Source organism: Dendropsophus ebraccatus, chromosome 1 (genome assembly GCF_027789765.1).
Source record: "Dendropsophus ebraccatus isolate aDenEbr1 chromosome 1, aDenEbr1.pat, whole genome shotgun sequence".
NCBI lineage: Eukaryota > Metazoa > Chordata > Amphibia > Anura > Hylidae > Dendropsophus > Dendropsophus ebraccatus.
Genome location: NC_091454.1, coordinates 110,266,392 through 110,286,951, shown reverse-complemented (window position 1 = coordinate 110,286,951; position 20,560 = coordinate 110,266,392). Strand labels below are relative to the sequence as shown.

The 20,560-nt window shown below is 42.4% G+C and overlaps 1 protein-coding gene across 1 annotated transcript in view; it reads left to right on the top strand.

The window, feature by feature from the left end:
- The window catches only part of GRM8 (glutamate metabotropic receptor 8), a 628,898-nt gene that overhangs the window by 191,387 nt on the left and 416,951 nt on the right, over positions 1-20,560 (top strand). The window contains exon 2 of the mRNA XM_069957605.1: positions 14,417-14,633. Within this exon, the coding sequence (XP_069813706.1) occupies positions 14,417-14,633 (217 nt within the window). The remainder of the gene's footprint in view (positions 1-14,416; positions 14,634-20,560) is intronic.

The following is a 20,560-nucleotide window of genomic DNA, read 5'->3' as shown; positions in this document are numbered from 1 at the left end:
AGCTAGCATACAATCGAAAAGATTTTCCTCTAAAACATCTAAACAACACTGTTTACCTAATTGAATGGCATAGCAGTAGTTAGTGAAGTATCTTTCTACTATAAGGCGCATATTACATATATTTATAGTGCTTGAAAAACTACTATATTGTAATCCGTATTTTTCTTCTTCTTCTTCCGATTCTTCTTCTAGCTATTCCTCTGCGATTAATACAGCCCGAACCGCTTTTGGCATAGACTCTGTTAAAACTTTTTGTTAAAAATTTTGAAGCCCTCGACGGGGACAGGTGTGCTAAGACTTTTTGGTTTCGATCGGATTTGTCGTTTTTAAGAAATTTATATTTAAAGACCTCTAATTTCCTATAGGAAATAATGGCCACACAGTAAAGCATTAACAGCCAATCACAGCACATATGCAAATGTCTAAACTATAGCAGCCAATAGAAATTCTTAGGTCTTGTCAGTCAATGCCTGACATGCAGTCACATGCAGTCACATGTCCACTATTGGCCAACATAAGATGGAAGGTCCTTAAAGATTTTGTCTCACTGGCACAAGATTGTCATGGTAACTGAGCAATGTTCTTTACCTTTATAAGGCGGTGTGTCAGTGAAGTAGCAGAGGTGATTCGGTGATCTAGCAGAGGTGAGTTGGTGATGTAGCAGAGGTGATTCAGTGAAGTAGCAGAGGTGATTCAGTGAAGTAGCAGAGGTGAATTAGTGATGCAGCAGAGGTGAATTAGTGATGTAGCAGAGGTGAGTCAGTGAAGTAGCAGAGGTGTGTCAGTGATGTAGCAGAGGTGAGGTCTATCAGTCGGGACAGACCTTTTCCCCATCATCACAACTCGGGGAGAAATGCCTTCTGGCGGGGGTCTCGAGGCTGGTTCCGCCTCTCACCCGGGGAGAGGTAAGTTAGTACTTGTAAACAAATTCCCCCCTGCCGTCTGCCAAATTTTAAAAATGGATGGACTTCTCCTTTAACCTAATTCTACAGGTCGGTACATTTACAGTGATAAACACTGGTCCTTAAAGGAGTTCTTGGAGAAATAAACTATAATTTGCCCCAGTGCTGGGGGTGGTTTTAAAATAAACATGCTATACTAGACCGGGGAAAAAAATAGTTTGGCAGGGCCCCCATTAACTTTAATAGACAAAACTTAGTCCACTAGTGACCAATTAACCTATACCCTACTTCTATTTGTCAGGATTTTAGTATGTTTTCATGGTGGTACAACCTCAAAACCATGTAAGCCCGACCTAATTTGCACAATGAAATATATGTGGGTTTCAATCCCTAGCTGGGATTTTTTATACAACATTTTATCAAAACTTTCCAAGATTCTGTGTGTTTGTTTGAATGTTACCTCCGCTTTCATACAGAGTTCTGTACAGGTTCATCTGATTGATTAGTTACTACATTTCACATTATTATTAGAGATGAGCGAGAACTGCTCCATTGAGTCGGTATTCAATCACATAGTACACTATTCAAAATATTCATTTTTGATTGAGTATTCAACCAAAAATGCTGTTAAAAAATTTAATTCCTCTCTCACCTTCCCTGGTGCTTTTTTAACCATAAAATAAGCAGCAGGGGTGGGACAGGCACTAGGAACACACAGGCAGTGAAAATAAGCACCTACATTCATTGGCTGGCTAAACCATGTGACCTTCAAAGTACACGAATAGTGGTTTTTAGATTCGGTTTCGGATGCTACTTGGAGCTAGACAGGGAGACAGTATATAGCAGGGACAGTTAGGTATTAGGTGATTTTAGGCAAGAGGGAACCCTAAAATTATAGATAGTAGAGATTGGTTCCAATATATACAGCTATTAAACCAGCTAGCAGCAAATCAGTGTGTTCAGATAGGCAGGCAGGAAGTGCACTGTGAGGAATAGGCTGCAGTATATCTACTATGTTAATATTTCAGATATAGGTTATACAGCTCTATACTGCCAGTGTGCCGAAAAAATAAAAATAATTTGATAATACTGTTTTGCGTTCTGTGCGTAAGAATAACCATTGGAACACCTGTTGCCTGAAGCCATTTCTAAAAAAATCATATATAGGGTATACGGCTGTATACTGAGAGTGTTTGGAGTGTACTCTTGAGAGGCTGTGATAGTGCCGTAATGCTGCGACATTGGCATGTTAGATACACCCAGGCATGCTTCCCCTGCTGTCCTAGTTGCATTCCAGAGGTGTTTGCATGATTTTCTGAGGTGTCATTGTGGACTTGGAAACCTAAATTTGACCGCTTGGAGATCACCAAGTCACAAGTTTTTTTTTTTTATAGACTTTAGTGGGATTTGATATTTGATTGAATAGTCGAGCATCACGGTCTACTCGAATCGAATTTCGAACTTTCGAACATTTCACTACTCGCTCATCTCTAATTATTATACAGCAGAATATTGAGCCGGCATTAAATCTCCATACTTTGAGTTTCATTTTCATATTCAGGAACATTAGAAAATATCTGTGTGAGCACATAATTATGTCTATACTACAATTTAATTTTATTCTGCCAGAAATATTTTGTCTAGAAATCTTCGCTCTAGATTTCCTGATGATGAAGCTGGTCTTACCTGCAGAGGTCCTTTCTGATTTTAGCTATACTGTGGTCTGAAATATACATGGTGGTCAAAAGTAGGTGGACAGTATGTGTAATAGGGTTATGAAGGGGAGCTTTAGCAACATGGTGTAAAGTAGAACTGGCCCAGTTGCACCTAGCAACCAATCAGATTCCACCTTTCATTTTCCAAAGAGTCTGTGAGGAATGAAAAGTGGAATCTGAATGGTTGCTAGGGGCAACTGAGCCAGTTACGCTTTACTCCATGTTTACACCATGAAAAATCTCTCCCTTCATAATCCTATTAAACATACTGTCCACCTACTTTTGGACCACCCTGTATAACTTGACTGACAGTGTATATGGTTTTCAGGTACCTGCAGTTCTGCTAACTGGCTTATTGAGATGTGTGGGAAATATTCCAGCCGACACTATGAAACAGTCTGATTTAGCCAACTTTGATGTCACACTTATGGCCAGCCTTAGACCTATGCAAAGACTTATAGAGTGAGTGGACTGGTTGGGTATGGGAACTACTCCTTTAGACAATCTTTCTCCTCCTACGTGTTAGAAACAAACTTGTAGTAAAGATTTTCTTTTACCTGTAATTATAGGAATGTATTGTTATCTTGCAATTAAAATAAAATTCCTATGTGGATCTCGATACTCATCATTTGGCAGCAGGTGGTACGACTCCTCTGTTGGCAGCACCGTCTTTCGATCTCAATGCAGTAGAGAGGTGTGTTCATCTCTCACTATTCCAAGAACTAAAAGGTACCACAAGCTTTTGTTCTGAGAGTGCCTGTCTGAGCATGGCCGGGATCAGAGGAACCTTAGAACAGTCCTTTAACCCTTTTATCACCATAGTTTGGGAATGCAGGATTGGGAAACTATGGGAACCCCGTGGTTCATGTACTTTCACGTGTACAATACACATTGTCCTAACAGCAGCCAGTATTAAGGTAACAGAGAGGATAATTTATTAGCACACATGAGTTTATATAAAATAAAGTGAAAACATTCTAGTCTCTTTAAAGAAGCATCCTTTTCACTCATAATGTTAAAGAGAAACTATCAGCAGGTTAGATGAATCTATAATTCTTCTTTCGGTAGGCCAGTTAGAGCACTGAGGGTCTGGCTTCTGCCCCCTAGCACTGATCCGCTCTGAGCTGGCCCACCTCTTCTAATTATCAGTGGAGCCATAATCATAATGTGCCCCCCCCTTGTCACTCCATCCTAGGTGGCTGCCTACTCCACCTAAACATGGCCCCACCCCTGAGAAAAGACCTATACATAGTGCGCATAGGTTAGCTCCCTTCAAAGTTACAATAGTAGTCCCAAGGACTATCTCAGCGGCGTCACAATTCATGCTGCTTGAAGTCATCTTTCGGGTCATAAAGGATCGACCGCTGTGATCGCTGGAACATTGAGCGGCAGTGATCCCTCTCATCCTGATCCCCAGATAAAACACACAGGACACAATAGATATGTTTTAGAATTCTTCTATCTTTTTAATGCAACATTGTAATAAAACATTACCAGCCCTTATTACACTAAACATGGTGACAGTGACTCTCAGGTCAGGTCTGGTGGGGACCACAGAACTTGCCGCAGTTATTGACCTCAATTAAGAGCCACCGCACCAAAATATCCAGAGGAAGGCGAAGAAAACCCCCCAGAGAGTTATACCTCGGGGGGGAAATTCCTTTCTGACCCTACAAGTGGTGATCGGATATCTCCCTGGATCCCATCTGGCCTGCTGCATATTGCTGTATATGGAGAGAGAAAGAGCGAGAAATACATGAAATCAACATATACAAAAGATACCGTACATGCCCTGCTCCTAAGAGCTTACACTCTAATATACAATAAATGCCCAACTTCTAAGAGCTTATACTCTAATATATATGTCCTGCTCCTAAGAGCTTACAATCTAACACACAACAGATACCCTACTCCTAATACACATTAGATTATGATAACTATTTAATGTGTATGAAGGCCTCCCGACTCTCCCAAGGGCCTGTTCACAATGAGCAAAATCAAACTTTCCGCTGCGGAATGCCACCTGCCTTAGTGTCAAACAGTGTATCTATGGGAGGTCTCATGCGCCTCTGATCTCTGCTCAAAGAATTGACATCCTAATTCTATAAGCGGAGAGAGGCGGAAGCTGAGGTGCGCAAGCCCTCCCATAGGGACACTGACATCGAGGCAGGCGGGATTCTGTGGCCGCTGGGGAATTTGCCAATTTTGCTCAGTGTGAACAGGCCCTAACAGATGATATCAAGAATGAAGGATCAGGCATGTTGGATTTTTAACTGCCTGATCTTTTTGTTCTCAGGGTGATAAGACACCACAAGATTAGTCTGGCAGCTGCTTATCTCTCCTCTTCCCATTCAGAACACATGAAAACTCAGCCAAGCCGAGCATCCATGTGAAGCTGAGCATCCACTTAGTGAATGAGGGTGATAGCTGCTGGCTGAAAGAACATTCATCTGACAGCTATTCAATGTGTATGATCCCACACTCAAGCCTACAATACAAGTCCTGCTCCTCAAAGCGCATTCTCTATGTACATTAAGCTTACCGCATCAGTCTAACCAACAGCTTACACTCTATGGACAGTAAGACGCAGGGCTCCTGCGGCCACCATTCACACCAGTGCCCACACATTACTTCTGCAAGCCAACGTTCTCACCACACACAACAGACGCATACACTCTATGTACATGAGATGCTCCAAAGAGCTTACAATCTAATATACAATACATATTCTGCTACTAAAGTTGACCATACACTACAATTTATAGAGGACAAAAAGTGTGGATTATACCAGTGAATCTATGCAGGTAAAATCCACAGCACAATGAGTGGAAATCCACAATGATCTAAAGGTGGACATCTTGTGGATTTCTTTGTGCACTTACCTCAGCCCCAGCTCCAGGACGGGTGCAGGGGCCTCAGGTCCAGGACGGGTGCAGGGGCCTCAGGTCCAGGACGGGTGCAGGGGCCTCAGGTCCAGGACGGGTGCAGGGGCCTCAGGTCCAGGACGGGTGCAGGGGCCTCAGGTCCAGGACGGTGCAGGGGCCTCAGCTCCAGGACGAGTGCAGGGGCCTCAGCTCCAGGACGGGTGCAGGGGCCTCATCTCCAGGACGGGTGCAGTGGCCTCAGCTCCAGGACCTGTACATGGGCCTCAGCTCCAGGACGTGTGCAGGGGCCTCAGCTCCAGGACGGGTGCAGGGGCCTCAGCTCCAGGACGGGTGCAGGGGCCTCAGCTTCAGGACGGGTGCAGGGGCCTCAGGTCCAGGACGGGTGCAGGGGCCTCAGCTCCAGGACGGGTGCAGGGGCCTCAGGTCCAGGTCTGGACTCTTTCTCTTCAGTCTGCCAAGTGAGAAAAGGTGGTTCAGGTTTAGAATTTTCTATATTATACTTGTGATGTCATCTGGTGTCTATGATGGTATCAGCCTTGTGACGTCATGAGGTGTCTATGATGGTATCAGCCTTGTGATGTCATGAGGTGTCTATGATGGTATAAGCCTTGTGATGTCATCTGATGTCTATGATGGTATAAGACAGCTCATGTTATGAGCTGTCTATGATGCTATAAGCCTTGTGATGTCATTTGGTGTCTATGATAGTATAAGCCTTGTCATGTTATGAGGTGTCTATGATGGTATAAGCCTTGTCATGTCATCTGGTGTCTATGATGGTATAAGCCTTGTCATGTCATCTGGTGTCTATAATGGTAAAAGCCTTGTGATGTCATGAGGTGTCTATGATGGTATAAGCCTTGTGATGTCATGAGGTGTCTATGATGGTATCAGCCTTGTGATGTCATCTGGTGTCTATAATGGTAAAAGCCTTGTGATGTCATCTGGTGTCTAAGATGGTATAAGCCATGTGATGTCCTGAGGTGTCTATGATGGTATCAGCCTTGTGATGTCATGAGGTGTCTATGATAGTATAAGCCTTGTGATGTCATCTGGTGTCTAAGATGGTATAAGCCTTGTGATGTCCTGAGGTGTATATGATGGTATCAGCCTTGTGATTTCTCCTGGTGTCTATGATGGTATAAGCCTTGTGATGTCCTGAGGTGTCTATGATGGTATAAGCCTTGTGATGTCCTGAGGTGTCTATGATGGTATAAGACTTGTGATGTCATCTGGTGTCTATGATGGTATAAGCCTTGTGATGTCAAGCCTTGTGATTAGATTTATGGTACAAAATGCAAACAAAACATTATCGGAAAAGTTCTACAGCAATGGGGCATCATGGAAATGTTTCAACTTGATCAACTCTGTCCATATGTCTTATTATGGGGATATGTCCATCCTCTCTATAAGCCGTATATTTTACAGTCAGATATATATTTGTCAAAGGGGCCCTGTAATACCACACGTGTCCTGGAGAGGCAGCAGCCCCCCTCCTTTCCCCTCATAGATAGAGAATCCTTATTTAGAGGGGGGACACTCCTGTAAGACCCGGTTCACACATGGCATACTTTGTGTTCTTTGGGGTGATAACACTGCCCAGGTTTGCGCATTGTCCATAGGATCACATACAGGAAGATTTCTTAGAAATGTTTTGATCCTGTGAAAAATAGCTCTCACCATCAACTTGAGGAACCGTCATCTATCATCTATCATCATCGTCATTTATTTGTTGTGTTTTTGTTTTTTTGGGGGGCATAAATAGAGCACTTTTACTCTCCCCCCTGGCTATACAATGTATTAGGGAAGAGCTCTACATACCTGGACTCATCCTCTTCCAGTTGTCAGGCTCCAGTGACTCCAGGTTCAGGATTACAGTTGTTTACATTGAGTGTCAGTTGTGACATCATGTGATCTGTGATGTCATCATAACTGCAACAGCTGCTCTGTGTAGTAAGTGTATAATACTTAGGCAGGGTTTAATAGATTATAAAATAGGCAGAGTGGGTGGGGCTTATTGTGAAGGGGTGTGAAGGGGTACCAAAGTCGCTCTTAAAGTTCCTGTATCAAACTCACTCTTAAAGTGCCAAGGCCACATTCGCTTATAAAGGGACAGTACCATAGTTGCTCTTAAAGGGGCGGTACCAAAGTCACTCTTAAAGGGATGGTACCAAAGTCACTCTTAAAGGGAAGGTACCAAAGACGCTCTTAAAAGGGCGGTACCAAAGTTGCTCTTAAAGGGAAAGTGCATGAGGCGCTCTTATAAAAGTACCAAAGTACCAAAGTAGCTCTTAAAAGGAAAGTACCAAAGTCACTCATAAAGGGCCTGAACCAAAGTCACACATAAAAGGACTGTACATAAGTCACTTTTAAAGGGACAGTGTTAAAGTGGTTCTTAAAGGGCCAGTGCCAAAGTCACTCTTAAAGGGACAGCACTAAAGTTGCTCCTCAAGGGTGGTACCTAAATCACTTTTAAAGTGACAGTACATAGGCTGGTCTTAAAGGGACAGTACATAGGTCACTCTTAAAGCGTTGGCACCAAAGTCACTCCTTAAGGGACTGTCCTAAAGTCACTCTTAATGGGAGGATATCAAGGGTTAAAGTTTCTCTTAATGGGAACTCACTAGAGATGAGCGAACCGGGTTCGGGTTTGAGTCGATCCGAACCCGAACGTTCGGCATTTGATTAGCTGGGGCTGCTGAACTTGGATAAAGCTCTAAGGTTGTCTGGAAAACATGGATCCAGCCAATGACTATATCCATGTTTTCCACATAGCCTTAGAGTTTTATCCAAGTTCAGCAGCCATCGCTAATCAAATGCCAAAAGTTCGGGTTCGGATCGACTCGAGCATGCTCCAGGTTCGCTCATCTCTACAACTTACTGTTAAAGGGGCACTCTTTTCAAGCACTATGTATTTCCCTGGAAATGCAAATCTAGTTACTTTTGTTAGCCAACTACTTTTGTTAGCCAACTACTTTTGTTAGCCAACTACTGTGAATTCTCTATTGGTGTGACCCAGTATATTTTCATCTGTCATATATTTTCCTATCCCTCCTTGAGCTATACTTATTGGTGACGTGGAAATGGTGTTTAACATACCATATCATATTTACAAGAACCGACAAGACTTTAAGCCTTGCTTACCCTAGCAGTGCAGAACCTTCTGTGACTAAAGACCTGGCTGACTGTATGGAAGTTTGTAATGTGTAGCCATTTCCCTATTACAGAGAGTCATAAAATATGTACATAAAGCTGTAGTCTGGAGAAGAATGTTCCCCCCACAGTGAGTAAGGTAGTGAGAATGTTGCTGTTCTTCATTAAAAAACATATAAGACCTCAATGAATGGATTCTAGATCTGCATTTCCTGGAGGGCACCAATCTTCCTAAAGTTAATTTAATACCCTGTGTCTTATGAAAAAGGTCATGTTCTTGAATTGGGGTGTTGAATCCAACAATAGTTAACGGTTATAGTTAGATAATGGGTCTCCTTTAACATTTATTTGCTATTTATGCTCTGGTACTATTTATCTATCTTTAAATTAAGGGCTAAAACATTTGAGGGAGGTAAAATACTGCATCTGCACGTGCAGCTCGGCTATGGTTATTATGGCTGATATTAGTGTCTGAAAAACAAATAATCTGAAAATGCAATAACAGAACAAATGTGTTATTCTAACAGATTTACTCACCCATCTTGCAATCTCACCCTAATGTCTCATATAATGTGTTGAAGCTTAAAATTTTTTACATAACAGAAAAACAATACAGAAGAGCAGCTTAATAAAATTAAGCATAAACTGAGCGTGATATTCCTATACATAATTAGCATTTTCTCTTGGCAACACTTTTAGGCCAAAGAATTGTACTTAATATGGAAGACAGATGTAGACAGAGGTCAAAAGTGTAATGTCTCCATATAAAGTGGCCATAACTAAGCCAGTCAGCTTCACTCTGTACTAATAAGTTCTAGAATACTGTTAGAGTTCAGATTGTATTGTTTTTCTACATTACAATTGTGATTCAAAATCAAGTCATATTCTCTAAATTTTGTAATGTAAAACTACTACATATCTCTGGGATATACACTATGCAGTCAAAAGTGATGGGTTATTCCAGTCTCAGCTTCCCCTTTGGAAATAGATGCATACAATCAAGCACATATTGATAGTAGTATGGCTCCCCTATGGGGACTATAGGGGACTATGTGGGGATTATAGAAGTGAATAAAATAATATAAAAATAAATCTTTCTCTCAGTAATAATTTAAATCATCCCATTTCTATAAAAAATACATATCTAGTATTACTACATGGTATCAATTGTCTGAGGTTGTAAATTATTCTATTTCTGATCCTGCACAGTCAATGGTGTAAGGGCCAAAAAATACCAAAGTCCAAAATTGCTCATTTTGGTCTCATCATATTCAAGAAGAAATAGAATGAAAAGTTATTAATTGGCAAGGGCCCAAAGGGACAGGGGAAGGTTTTTCCAGCATAATAAAAAAAGTTTAAAAAATCTTGTTTAAGGGGGGGGGGGGGGAATTCAGGCCAGGAGGCCCACCTAAATCATGAGGCTTAAGATTTCCCTGTGCTGGTGTGCTGGACCATGACCCCCATAGAACTAAGCAAAAGGGTTCAATCAATTAGAGATGAGCAAAGCAGCCAGAAATTTGTTTCGCAACCCTTGACTGCCTTATATAGAGGGGGAGGTGCTGACATCACAGAGGGGCCTGCAGCTGATTGGACAGGCGCTAGGGATTATGGTTAATCCCTTTCTCCCGCCAAATGACAATTCAGACAGCATGTGTGGCCACCATTTTTTTTTTTTTTTGCAAATTTCCTTTACAAATTCGCTTGACAGAACAAAGTGAATTGACACCGTGATTCCAAAGAAATCTTGATTTGCCAGATTCACTTTGCTTATCTCTAGTAATAATTTATACTAGGATCTAAACTTTTGTAGCTCCTTAAAGATTAATGGCATGTCCCTCTATGGATAATCTGAGAATAGTATAACATTGTCAGCAAAAATTGTGCATTTTAATTGTTTGGTTCCCACTTTGATGCCCGTGAACAAGTTTGAGAAATCTCTTGAAGAAATCTCATAAAAACAATTTTTTTTTAAATTAAAAATAAACACTGTTGTTTAAAATGTGTTTTTCATGCATTTTTAAATGCCAGACACTGGCACTGCACAGAGAAACTATAAAACATACAATTTTATACATCTTCATTACATCCATCAGTGATAATCAGTTGTTCTGGATGTTAACAAAAGCAGATCATAATGCATCTGGGACTCTGAGCCTCAACTTAGATGTCACTAGTTGCATTACAAAATAAAAACATCTGTGTCTTCAAGGTAAAGGGATTGGGCAGATATTTTGCTCTTTTTGGCAGATGGCAAGTTGCAGATGTCACTGTTGGCCAGAAGACAGTAACTGCAGCTGTCACCCTGTAAGCGTTCATTCTCTACACCCTAAGGATTCCTTTGTGACGCCATTCAAATGCTTAATCACAGGACACACTTCATTTGAACATTTAATAAAAATAGGATTATGCAATATGCAAAAGAATCGCTCAAACGTGTCATTGGACAGAAATAGGACAAAATGTGTTTGATGGAAAATATGCACTTACCTTAACTCACACGTTCATTTATTTTGTGCTAAAAACATAATTCACCTCTTATTATGAGTTCATAGCATAATTTTTTCCCAACAGAGGTTTAGCCGGGTGAGCTGGTCTGCTATCAGAATAAGATGTGGTTACGGTAATGGCGTAAATATCACTTTTTTGGTATGTCAGTGATGATGTTAGTGGTGGTCTAATGAGTGACACAAGAGGCATGGTTTGCATCCATCACACCAAACCCATTTAAACTAGATGACCTCCCCTATCCGTCTGGATGCAATTGTTGGTGATAGAAATAAAACAAAACATAGTAATGCTCTTGATGTAAGGTATAAAAGTTCTGCAAATTAAATCTTGTTGATAATAATATCTGGTTGTGTTAACATGGTTTAGCCATACCTAAAGAGAAGGGGGAGGAACAGTTAGCTGTTAGGAGAAGGTAATACATGTTACATTTCATATATCCATCTGAAAGCTATAGCTGACGTTACATACAGATCACTCACATTTACCATACGTTTGCAGTGTTGAAATTCAGCAGTGAGACACCTGCAACCACAGATATTATATACATAACAGCACATGCCATGTGCCACTCACACACAGGGCCATATTTACCACAAGGCCCCCGTGGTCCTGTGCCTAGGGCAGCACCTTGCAGGGGGGCCGCACCAGGGATCAGGGGAAACTTTTTTTTTTTGTAAATTTTTTTAGTTAATACGACCCTGCTCACACACAGGATGCATGCCACACATCTGCCATTCTTGTGTCACTCTCACATAGGCTACTTATCACACATGCCACTCACATATAGGACACGTAATGCACAGACCAATCATGCACTGTACACAAACTCACATGCATCAATCATACATTGTACATGTGCCATTCACAAACTGTCGCATTACACACCAGTCACTCACCTGACTTGGCCATACCTATTAATATTTTTAGACCATGGTCTTGTGTCACTGGTAAGCTATGTTCTTTATTGACAGCACGGTGTGGTCTGCTTCTACAGCTTCTACAAGTTCCATTGTGGCAGAAGGAGCTGGACAAGGCACAGGACTGGAAACCTTATTTGCCTAGCCTTGTATGTCTGTGGTAATGGGAATATTGACACTTTGCTGCCTTAGCTACTGGTATGCTGTGCAGTGTGACATGCTCAGAATGGCAGCAACATGAAAAGTTGATGGAAATACCTCTACTAAATAAACATTGTTAAAACGTTAACAAATTACAAATCTTTCACAATGCTTTCACAATTCTGCAGGCTTCAGAGCATAAGGTTATATTCACACATGCATGCAATGAATATGCAATGTGACTGCATTATTTAATTGCAGTAACTGATCATTTTATTGCAGTGCTGCATCAATTTATTGTTACTGCATCACTTCATTGTGGTAATTAATCATTTCATTGCCGTCCAACATACACTCAAGAGCAAACCCAACTCAGCTGATATTTATTATTTGAAAGGCTATGTTCCCACAACGTTTCTCTCTTGTCCGTTCATAATTTTCAAAATGATGTCCGTCATTTTGAAGATTGGCCGCCCGTCAGTGCAATAACAGCTGTTGGTACATTATTCTAGTTTGGGTTTGCTAACTGGCCTTTGGGTGTGTCTTTAATTAGAAAGGCCATTGAATTTAATAGTAAAAATGGAAAGAAGATGGTGAAAAAAGAAAAACTGTGTGAACAACTAAAAAATAACATCTGCTGTTTGCAAAAGATGTCAGAAAATAAATTTGATGATTATTATTTTGACATCCGCGCAGATATTGTCCATCATTTTATACGCTGTGTGCATTGGACATCCGTTATTCCATTGACTTCATTGCATCACATTGCAGTCAGTTACACTAGGGCAATAAGAACATCTTTTTAAATAGAAAAAGTGGACACCTTTGACTTCATTGCATTGCATTCAGTTAAATTGCAGCAATAACGGACGTCTTTTTAAATAGAAAAAGGGGATGCCTTTTCTCTTTTTTTGACATTGTGTGAACATAGCCAAATTCTGAATTCTTACCAGATGAAAACTGGTCAGAATTCAGCTCTCAAACTCTCAGCTCCCAATATCACAATGTAAAATTTCATGTGGCAAAGCTCAGTGAAGTTGGATGGGATAAACAAACTACATCACAGTGATTTAAAAACAGTAGTTTCCGATATATCCATGCATGGCGCATTTGTTGCAGAAACGTATGTGACCCAAATATCGGACTAGTTCTTGGGAAAATCCATGCACATGCTGTTATGGCTGGTTTCACACTGCCTTAAAATCTTGCAAAAACACTAGTGGCCAGATGTTAGCTAGAAGTCATTGGAAGTCTATACACCTAACTAGGGATGGTCCGAACCTGCCGAGGTTCGGGTTCGTACGAACCCGAACTCTCGGCAATGATTCCCGCTGTCTTCCACCCCCGTTAAGAGGGTGGATACAGTGGGAGGACCCCCTGGAAAACTTGGATACAGCCATAGCCATAGGCTGTATCCCAGTTTTCCAGGCGGTCCTCCCGCTGTATCCACCCAATGCACGGAGCGGCCAGACAGCGGGAATCTGATGCAGAGCATTCGGGTTCATACGAACCCAAACCTCGGCAGGTTTGGACTATCCTTACACCTAACACACAGTGTTTTTTCAGTGTTGCATTTTTCCAACCTTTCTGGCTTTCTTGAGGCTCTGTTGCAGTTTTTCCAAAATGCAGCATGATAAGGGTGGGGATTTTTTGGCTGTGTAGTGTTTTTTTTTCTTCCATAGACTTTAATGAGATCATTCTGGTTGTCTCAAATACACCATTGCTATGGGTATGGAATTTTTTTTTTTCCTGGGGTTTTTGTTACCTTTTGTGGTCCAGCAGTTAGGCCATGTGATGGCAGAGGAAAGAAGGTTCAGCACACAAAAGCGCCTAAACCACAAAAAAGATCATTCACACATAAAGCCAAAGCCAAAAATTCTAGAAAAAAAAAAGAAAAAATGCAAATGCTTGGGGGGGAAAAAAAAAAACTACATGTGCCGCATGGCCTGAAAAACGCCAGACAATAAATGTGTGTGAGGGCACCCTAAAACAACCCCATTAGAATGTTTAGAATAGATTTTTACTTTTTTGTTAAGCTGTATGTAAGTGCAAGAGGAAAACAAACACAGAATCATTTAAAATTCTGAATGTCTTCAATATGAAATATATAAATTGTAATTTTGATGTATATCGTAATATGCTCAGTGGTACAGTGTTAGTGATAGTAATCCAACTTCTGTGTTCATTTTCAATAGATACCTCAAATCAGCTATGCATCCACAGCCCCAGAACTAAGTGACAACAGCAGATATGACTTCTTTTCAAGAGTGGTCCCACCTGACTCCTATCAAGCTCAAGCAATGGTTGATATCGTAACGGCGCTTGGATGGAATTATGTATCAACATTAGCTTCAGAGGGGAACTATGGAGAAAGTGGAGTTGAAGCTTTTACACAGATTTCTCGGGAAATTGGTAGGCTTGCATTAACCTGTATATTATATTTAATGCTGACAAGTTGCTAATGTGTTACATTTGTAAAGTCTTGCACAATCTCCATGGAGCAGTAAATGTAACTGCAGATATATATCTGACAGATTCTATTGTGTTGCAGCTCAAGCTCCTAAGTATATTTTCTCTTCCCATGTACATTAAAGTTATTGGTAGATATTTTTGACAAAAAGCTGTGCTGACAATTTCTATGTGAGCGACTTCATATTGACAGCTGGAAAGTTATGATTGTGCTTTTCTGCACCTCCCCTCCTACTCAGTTATTGTTATATTTATACATGCCTTAAGGAATTAAAGAGGTATTCCCATCTCAGCTCATATACTTAAATGGGTACTGTTCTTCAAGTTAAATATTTTTGCAAAGAAAATAATTTAGCCTCCTTCTCCTGATATGACCGTTCTTTCCATCACATTATTGACAGCTCGTTTTTTAGGTTAGCAACCACCACCCTGCTCTATAAGCATAGTCTTGCTGGTTATTCATAGATTTTATGTAGATGAATGGCGATAAGGTTTTATATACACAAGGCAGACCACTGCTTTTGGAACAAAGTAAGTGGTGGTCGCCAACCAAGACAACAAGCTGTCAACAATGGGAGAAAAAGAATAGCCATATTAGGAGAAGGAGGCAAGTTTGCTTAATAAATTTATTCACAAAAATATTTAAAGAGTCCCTGTCATTAAACAAATTTTTTTTCTATGCTAAGACTTCTACTGGTCATAAAGACAAGACAGGAGAAGCACATGCAGGGCCGGACTGGGACTTAAAATCAGCCCTGGCAGTCAAACCCCAGCAGCCCACATACCATATCATGGATAGCCGTGTAAAATACGTGCTGTAGCAAATTCTGCTTCATTTAGCCGTGTCCCCACTACTCCCTTAAACATGTGAACCCCACCATCAGCACCCAAAAATAATGCTATAACATGATCTGCTGTGGATTTGATGCGGCATATTTATGCATTTATTTCAACTTATTAAATCAGAAGCTTCAAATCCGCATTGGATTAGGTATGAACGTTCCCTTAAAGGGAACCTGTGAGATCTATAGCAGGTACACAGCTATAGATCCCAGCGTACAGATCAGGGACTGGACCTTTAGTCCAGTGTAAACCTCTATAATCATTCTTTTCATTACCAGCTGAAGTGTCACAGAGGTGGAGCAACAGCAGCACCTTCTGCCCCGCCCCTTCCTGCTCTGACTGATGGACGTATAGGGCGTTGCTGCTGCGGCTGCTGTTGTGAAACTTTAGTTGGTAATGAAAAGGACAATTATAAAAGTTTACACTGGACTAAAGGTCCTGTCAGTGATATCTCCCTCACACCTGTCTGCTGAGATCTACATCCCTAGACCTGGAATGGACCTAACAGATTCCCTTTAAAGGAGAAAAACATGGCCACCTTCTTCCAGAAACAGCGCCACACTCTTCTTCAGTTTGTGTGAGGTATTGCAGCCTATCTATCTATCTATCTATCTATCTATCTATCTATCTATCTATCGATCTATCTAAGGTATAAGTAGGGCCCCAGGACAAATTTTAGGATATATAATGGTAGCATAGGTAAAAATTTTATGTGCATAATACTGTCATAGTTAATAACACCTGTAAGCAAATATTATCCCCATACTGTACACGTTACTGCCATACTGTTACTAAGCAAACCCACCAATATTGCCAATACTACCAGTATATAAGTAACAAATAATATCACCCCACCATGAGCACGGCCATTACCACCACATAATGACTGATACCGCTACACTGTGACTGAATACAATCCACTATATAAACCACTAATATTACCAATAATACCAGAATACACAGGACGAGTAATACCATCACACCATGGCCACTATTCTTAGCATACGGTGACTGGATACCACCACTATATAGTGACTGTTATTTGGTGCCAGTATAAAGATCATAATTCTCCCAAAGCAGTGACAATAGAAAACAGGTGTCACACTCCGGCCCTCCAGATGTTACAACACTACAATCCCCATCATGACTGGACAGCTAAAGCATGATGGGAATTGTAGTTTTGCAACACATGGAGGGAAGGGTTTGACACCCCTGATACAGCGGTAGATCCCAGCTGTGTAAAGGTTCTGCAGACCTTATAAGTGATGATAGAGCAGTTACATCCTGTCACTCACAGTAGGCGTCTTCTCTGCATGATGAGACGTCCACTTTTCCTTTTCTTCTCCATCTGGCTCCGGCCATCATGAAGGCTTCTCTGGCCAGGACTCCTCTCCACGGGATCTGCCAGACAAACATTTTAGGCTTCTTGCTCCAGCAACATCCTCATCTATCCTTCCCCTCATATAGAATAGCCCTCCCTGCACATCCCCCCATATAGAATAGCCCCCCCCTACTGTACTTCCCCCCCATATAGAATAACCCCCTGCTAAAGTACATCCCACCATAGAGAATAGCCCCATTGCTGTACATGTACATCGCTCCCATATAAAATAGCCCCCCCTGCTGTACATGTACATCCCCCTATATAGAATAGCCCACAGTGCATCCGCCCATATAGAATAATCCCTCCCTATAAAATATCCCCCCATATAGAATAGCCCCCCCTGTGCAATCCCCCCACATATAGAATAGTCCCCCTGTGCAATCCCCCCCACATATAGAATAGTCCTCCTGTATAATAGCCCTCCCTGTGCAATCCCCTCATATAGAATAGCCCCCCTGTGCAATCCCCCCCATATACGATAGCCCCCCTGTGCAATCCCCCCCCACATATAGAATGGTCCCCCTGTATAATAGCCGCCCCTGTGCAATCCCCCCATATAGAATAGCCCCCCTGTGCAATCCCCCCCATATAGAATAGCCCCCCTGTGCAATCCCCACCATATAGAATAGCCCCCCTGTGCAATCCCTCCCATATAGAATAGCCCCCCTGTGCAATCCCCACCATATAGAATAGCCCCCCTGTGCAATCCCCCCCATATAGAATAGCCCCCCTGTTCAATCCCCACCATATAGAATAGCCCTCCTGTGCAATCCCCCCCATATAGAATAGCCCCCCTGTGCAGTCCCCACCATATAGAATAGCCCCCCTGTGCAATCCCCCCCACATATAGAATAGTCCTCCTGTATAATAGCCCTCCCTGTGCAATCCCCTCATATAGAATAGCCCCCCTGTGCAATCCCCCCCATATACGATAGCCCCCCTGTGCAATCCCCCCCCCACATATAGAATAGTCCCCCTGTATAATAGCCGCCCCTGTGCAATCCCCCCATATAGAATAGCCCCCCTGTGCAATCCCCCCCATATAGAATAGCCCCCCTGTGCAATCCCCACCATATAGAATAGCCCCCCTGTGCAATCCCTCCCATATAGAATAGCCCCCCTGTGCAATCCCTCCCATATAGAATAGCCCCCCTGTGCAATCCCCACCATATAGAATAGCCCCCCTGTGCAATCCCCCCCATATAGAATAGCCCCCCTGTTCAATCCCCACCATATAGAATAGCCCTCCTGTGCAATCCCTCCCATATAGAATAGCCCCCCTGTGCAATCCCCACCATATAGAATAGCCCCCCTGTGCAATCCCTACCATATAGAATAGCCCCCCTGTGCAATCCCCCCCATATAGAATAGCCCCCCTGTTCAATCCCCACCATATAGAATAGCCCTCCTGTGCAATCCCCCCCATATAGAATAGCCCCCCTGTGCAGTCCCCACCATATAGAATAGCCCCCCTGTGCAATCCCCCCCATATAAAATCTCCCCCTGTGCAATCCCCCCCCACATATAGAATAGCCCCCCCTGTACAATCCCCCCCATATAGAATAGCCCCCCCTGTGCAATCCCCCCCCCACATATAGAATAGCCCCCCCTGTGCAATCCCCCCACATATAGAATAGCCCCCCTGCATCCCTTCCCCCTCCCCTCATATAGAATAGCCCCCCTGCCGCTGTGTGGCCATGTGAATTAAAAAAAAAAAAAAACACACTCACCTCACCTCGTTCCCAGCAGCTTCTTTCTCCAGATCTCCGGTCCACAGCTGCTTCTTCCTCCTGCAGCGTAGCGGCGGCTCTCCTCACTCTACTCCCAGGTCCTCAACGGCGCATCAGGGAAGTGACGTCAGCCGCTGGGGGCCTGGTGTAGGTGCCCGGCACTTGGAGGGGGGGAATCAGGCGGCCTGGAAGAGACTGGGTGAATAGTGCGGCGGCGGTCGCGCTATTCTCTCAGTCTCAACCACCGCAGAGGGCCGGCCGCGGGCAGCACATTGCCCCCAGCCCAGCCTACCTCTCTGCCCGGCTGGCCCGCTCCTGATATAATCCTCTAATCCAATCCACAGCGGCCCCACGCTCCTACTCGTTGATTGGATTGGATGAGGATGTTAGGAGCGGGTGGGCAGAGAGAAGCGGGCTGCGGTAACGGGAGCGGGGGCGCAGCGGTGATTTTTTTTTCTTCTTATTATGTGGCCCAGGGACTGGTAATCCGGCCAGCCCAACGGGCATTTGCCCGGCTTGCCAGATTACCAGTCCGGGCCTGAGCACATGGCTGTGCGCTTCACTCCTCATCTTGCTGTGATCCCAATCCAGGTGCACTAGGTAGGCTCCAAAGATGGTGCCTATCTAGTGCAAATAGACTGTGATTGCATCGAGCCCAGAAAAGAAGCTCACATTGGTTAGCTTCACCTAGCTCTCTCTAGCTATCCTAAGGGTTTGAACACTCCTACCTTACCAATTAAAACTGTTAGCATGTCTCCGTGACATGCCAAATATTTTGTTTAATGACAGGTACATTTTAACTTGATGTGAGTTTACCTATATTAGTTTAGTGTGCATAGCTCATCTGTTATCTGATGGTTATAAAACATTAAGATATTTAGAAAATTGTTATAATGTTACTTACTAAATCCAGTGTACCAACATTACCAATATACAAGGCGCACGTAATCCAGCCATTCCATGACTGCCACACAGTGACTGAATACACCATACTGTTAGGAAAAAAAACCCACAGGCCATAGCTGGTCAGTCTGCATCAAAGGGCCAATCACAGAGATTGCAGCGGCAGGAACAAAGTGAATGCCCCCCCTGCACCTATTAGCGATTGTATGCTGTTGATGACAGAAGCCATCAGCACTGTGTAACCTTGTTTCTTCATTTTCACTTTACATGAAGCGCTTCTGACCCATGATGCAAATGTATGACATGGGATGAAAAGGTGTTATTAAATCTCTAAAGAAAAAAAGAAGAAAAAAGACTGTTAGCTAAAGTTTTGTACATGTAAATGAAAATGGGAGTGGGTTATTCTTTGCTATTTGTTATTGCTTCAGAAATGACATTGCCTTAAATCAATTATTTCTGCTTTCAAATGCTTAAAACATTCTACAATCTACAGCAAATCATTAAAAAAGATCAATAGCCATAAAAAAGGTTTTAGCTGTAATAATCCCAGGATTCTAGACAAAAAAGCAGATTTCAGGGAATTTTCTAGATACTTTCTTTACTGCTTGCTTAGGGGGTATGTACAATGCCTGGATGAGGAATATCTTATTGAGTCAAAAAAATTTGTGTTTTGATATCATGTGTTTCTTGTATGGACTGCTACTGCATTTTACTTATCAAACCGTCACACACTGCTAAACAGTGTGCACTGAGATATATTGAGAGTGCAAGGGTTAATGTTGCAGTGTATAAGTCACATGTAAGGAAGTAAAGATTCAGTCACATTACACTTCCTCAAACAGTTTCCCAGGTCCACATCTTTCCAGTATAGAGCCAAAAATTGTGAGAAAGTATGTGACTCCTAGCAGTTAGCAAACAGGAAAAATTCTATCAAAAAACAATAAGTGGTGGACTAGACACTTGATTATGTAGTGTAATACAGCAGTTTATTCGGTGAGTAATAGTGCTTC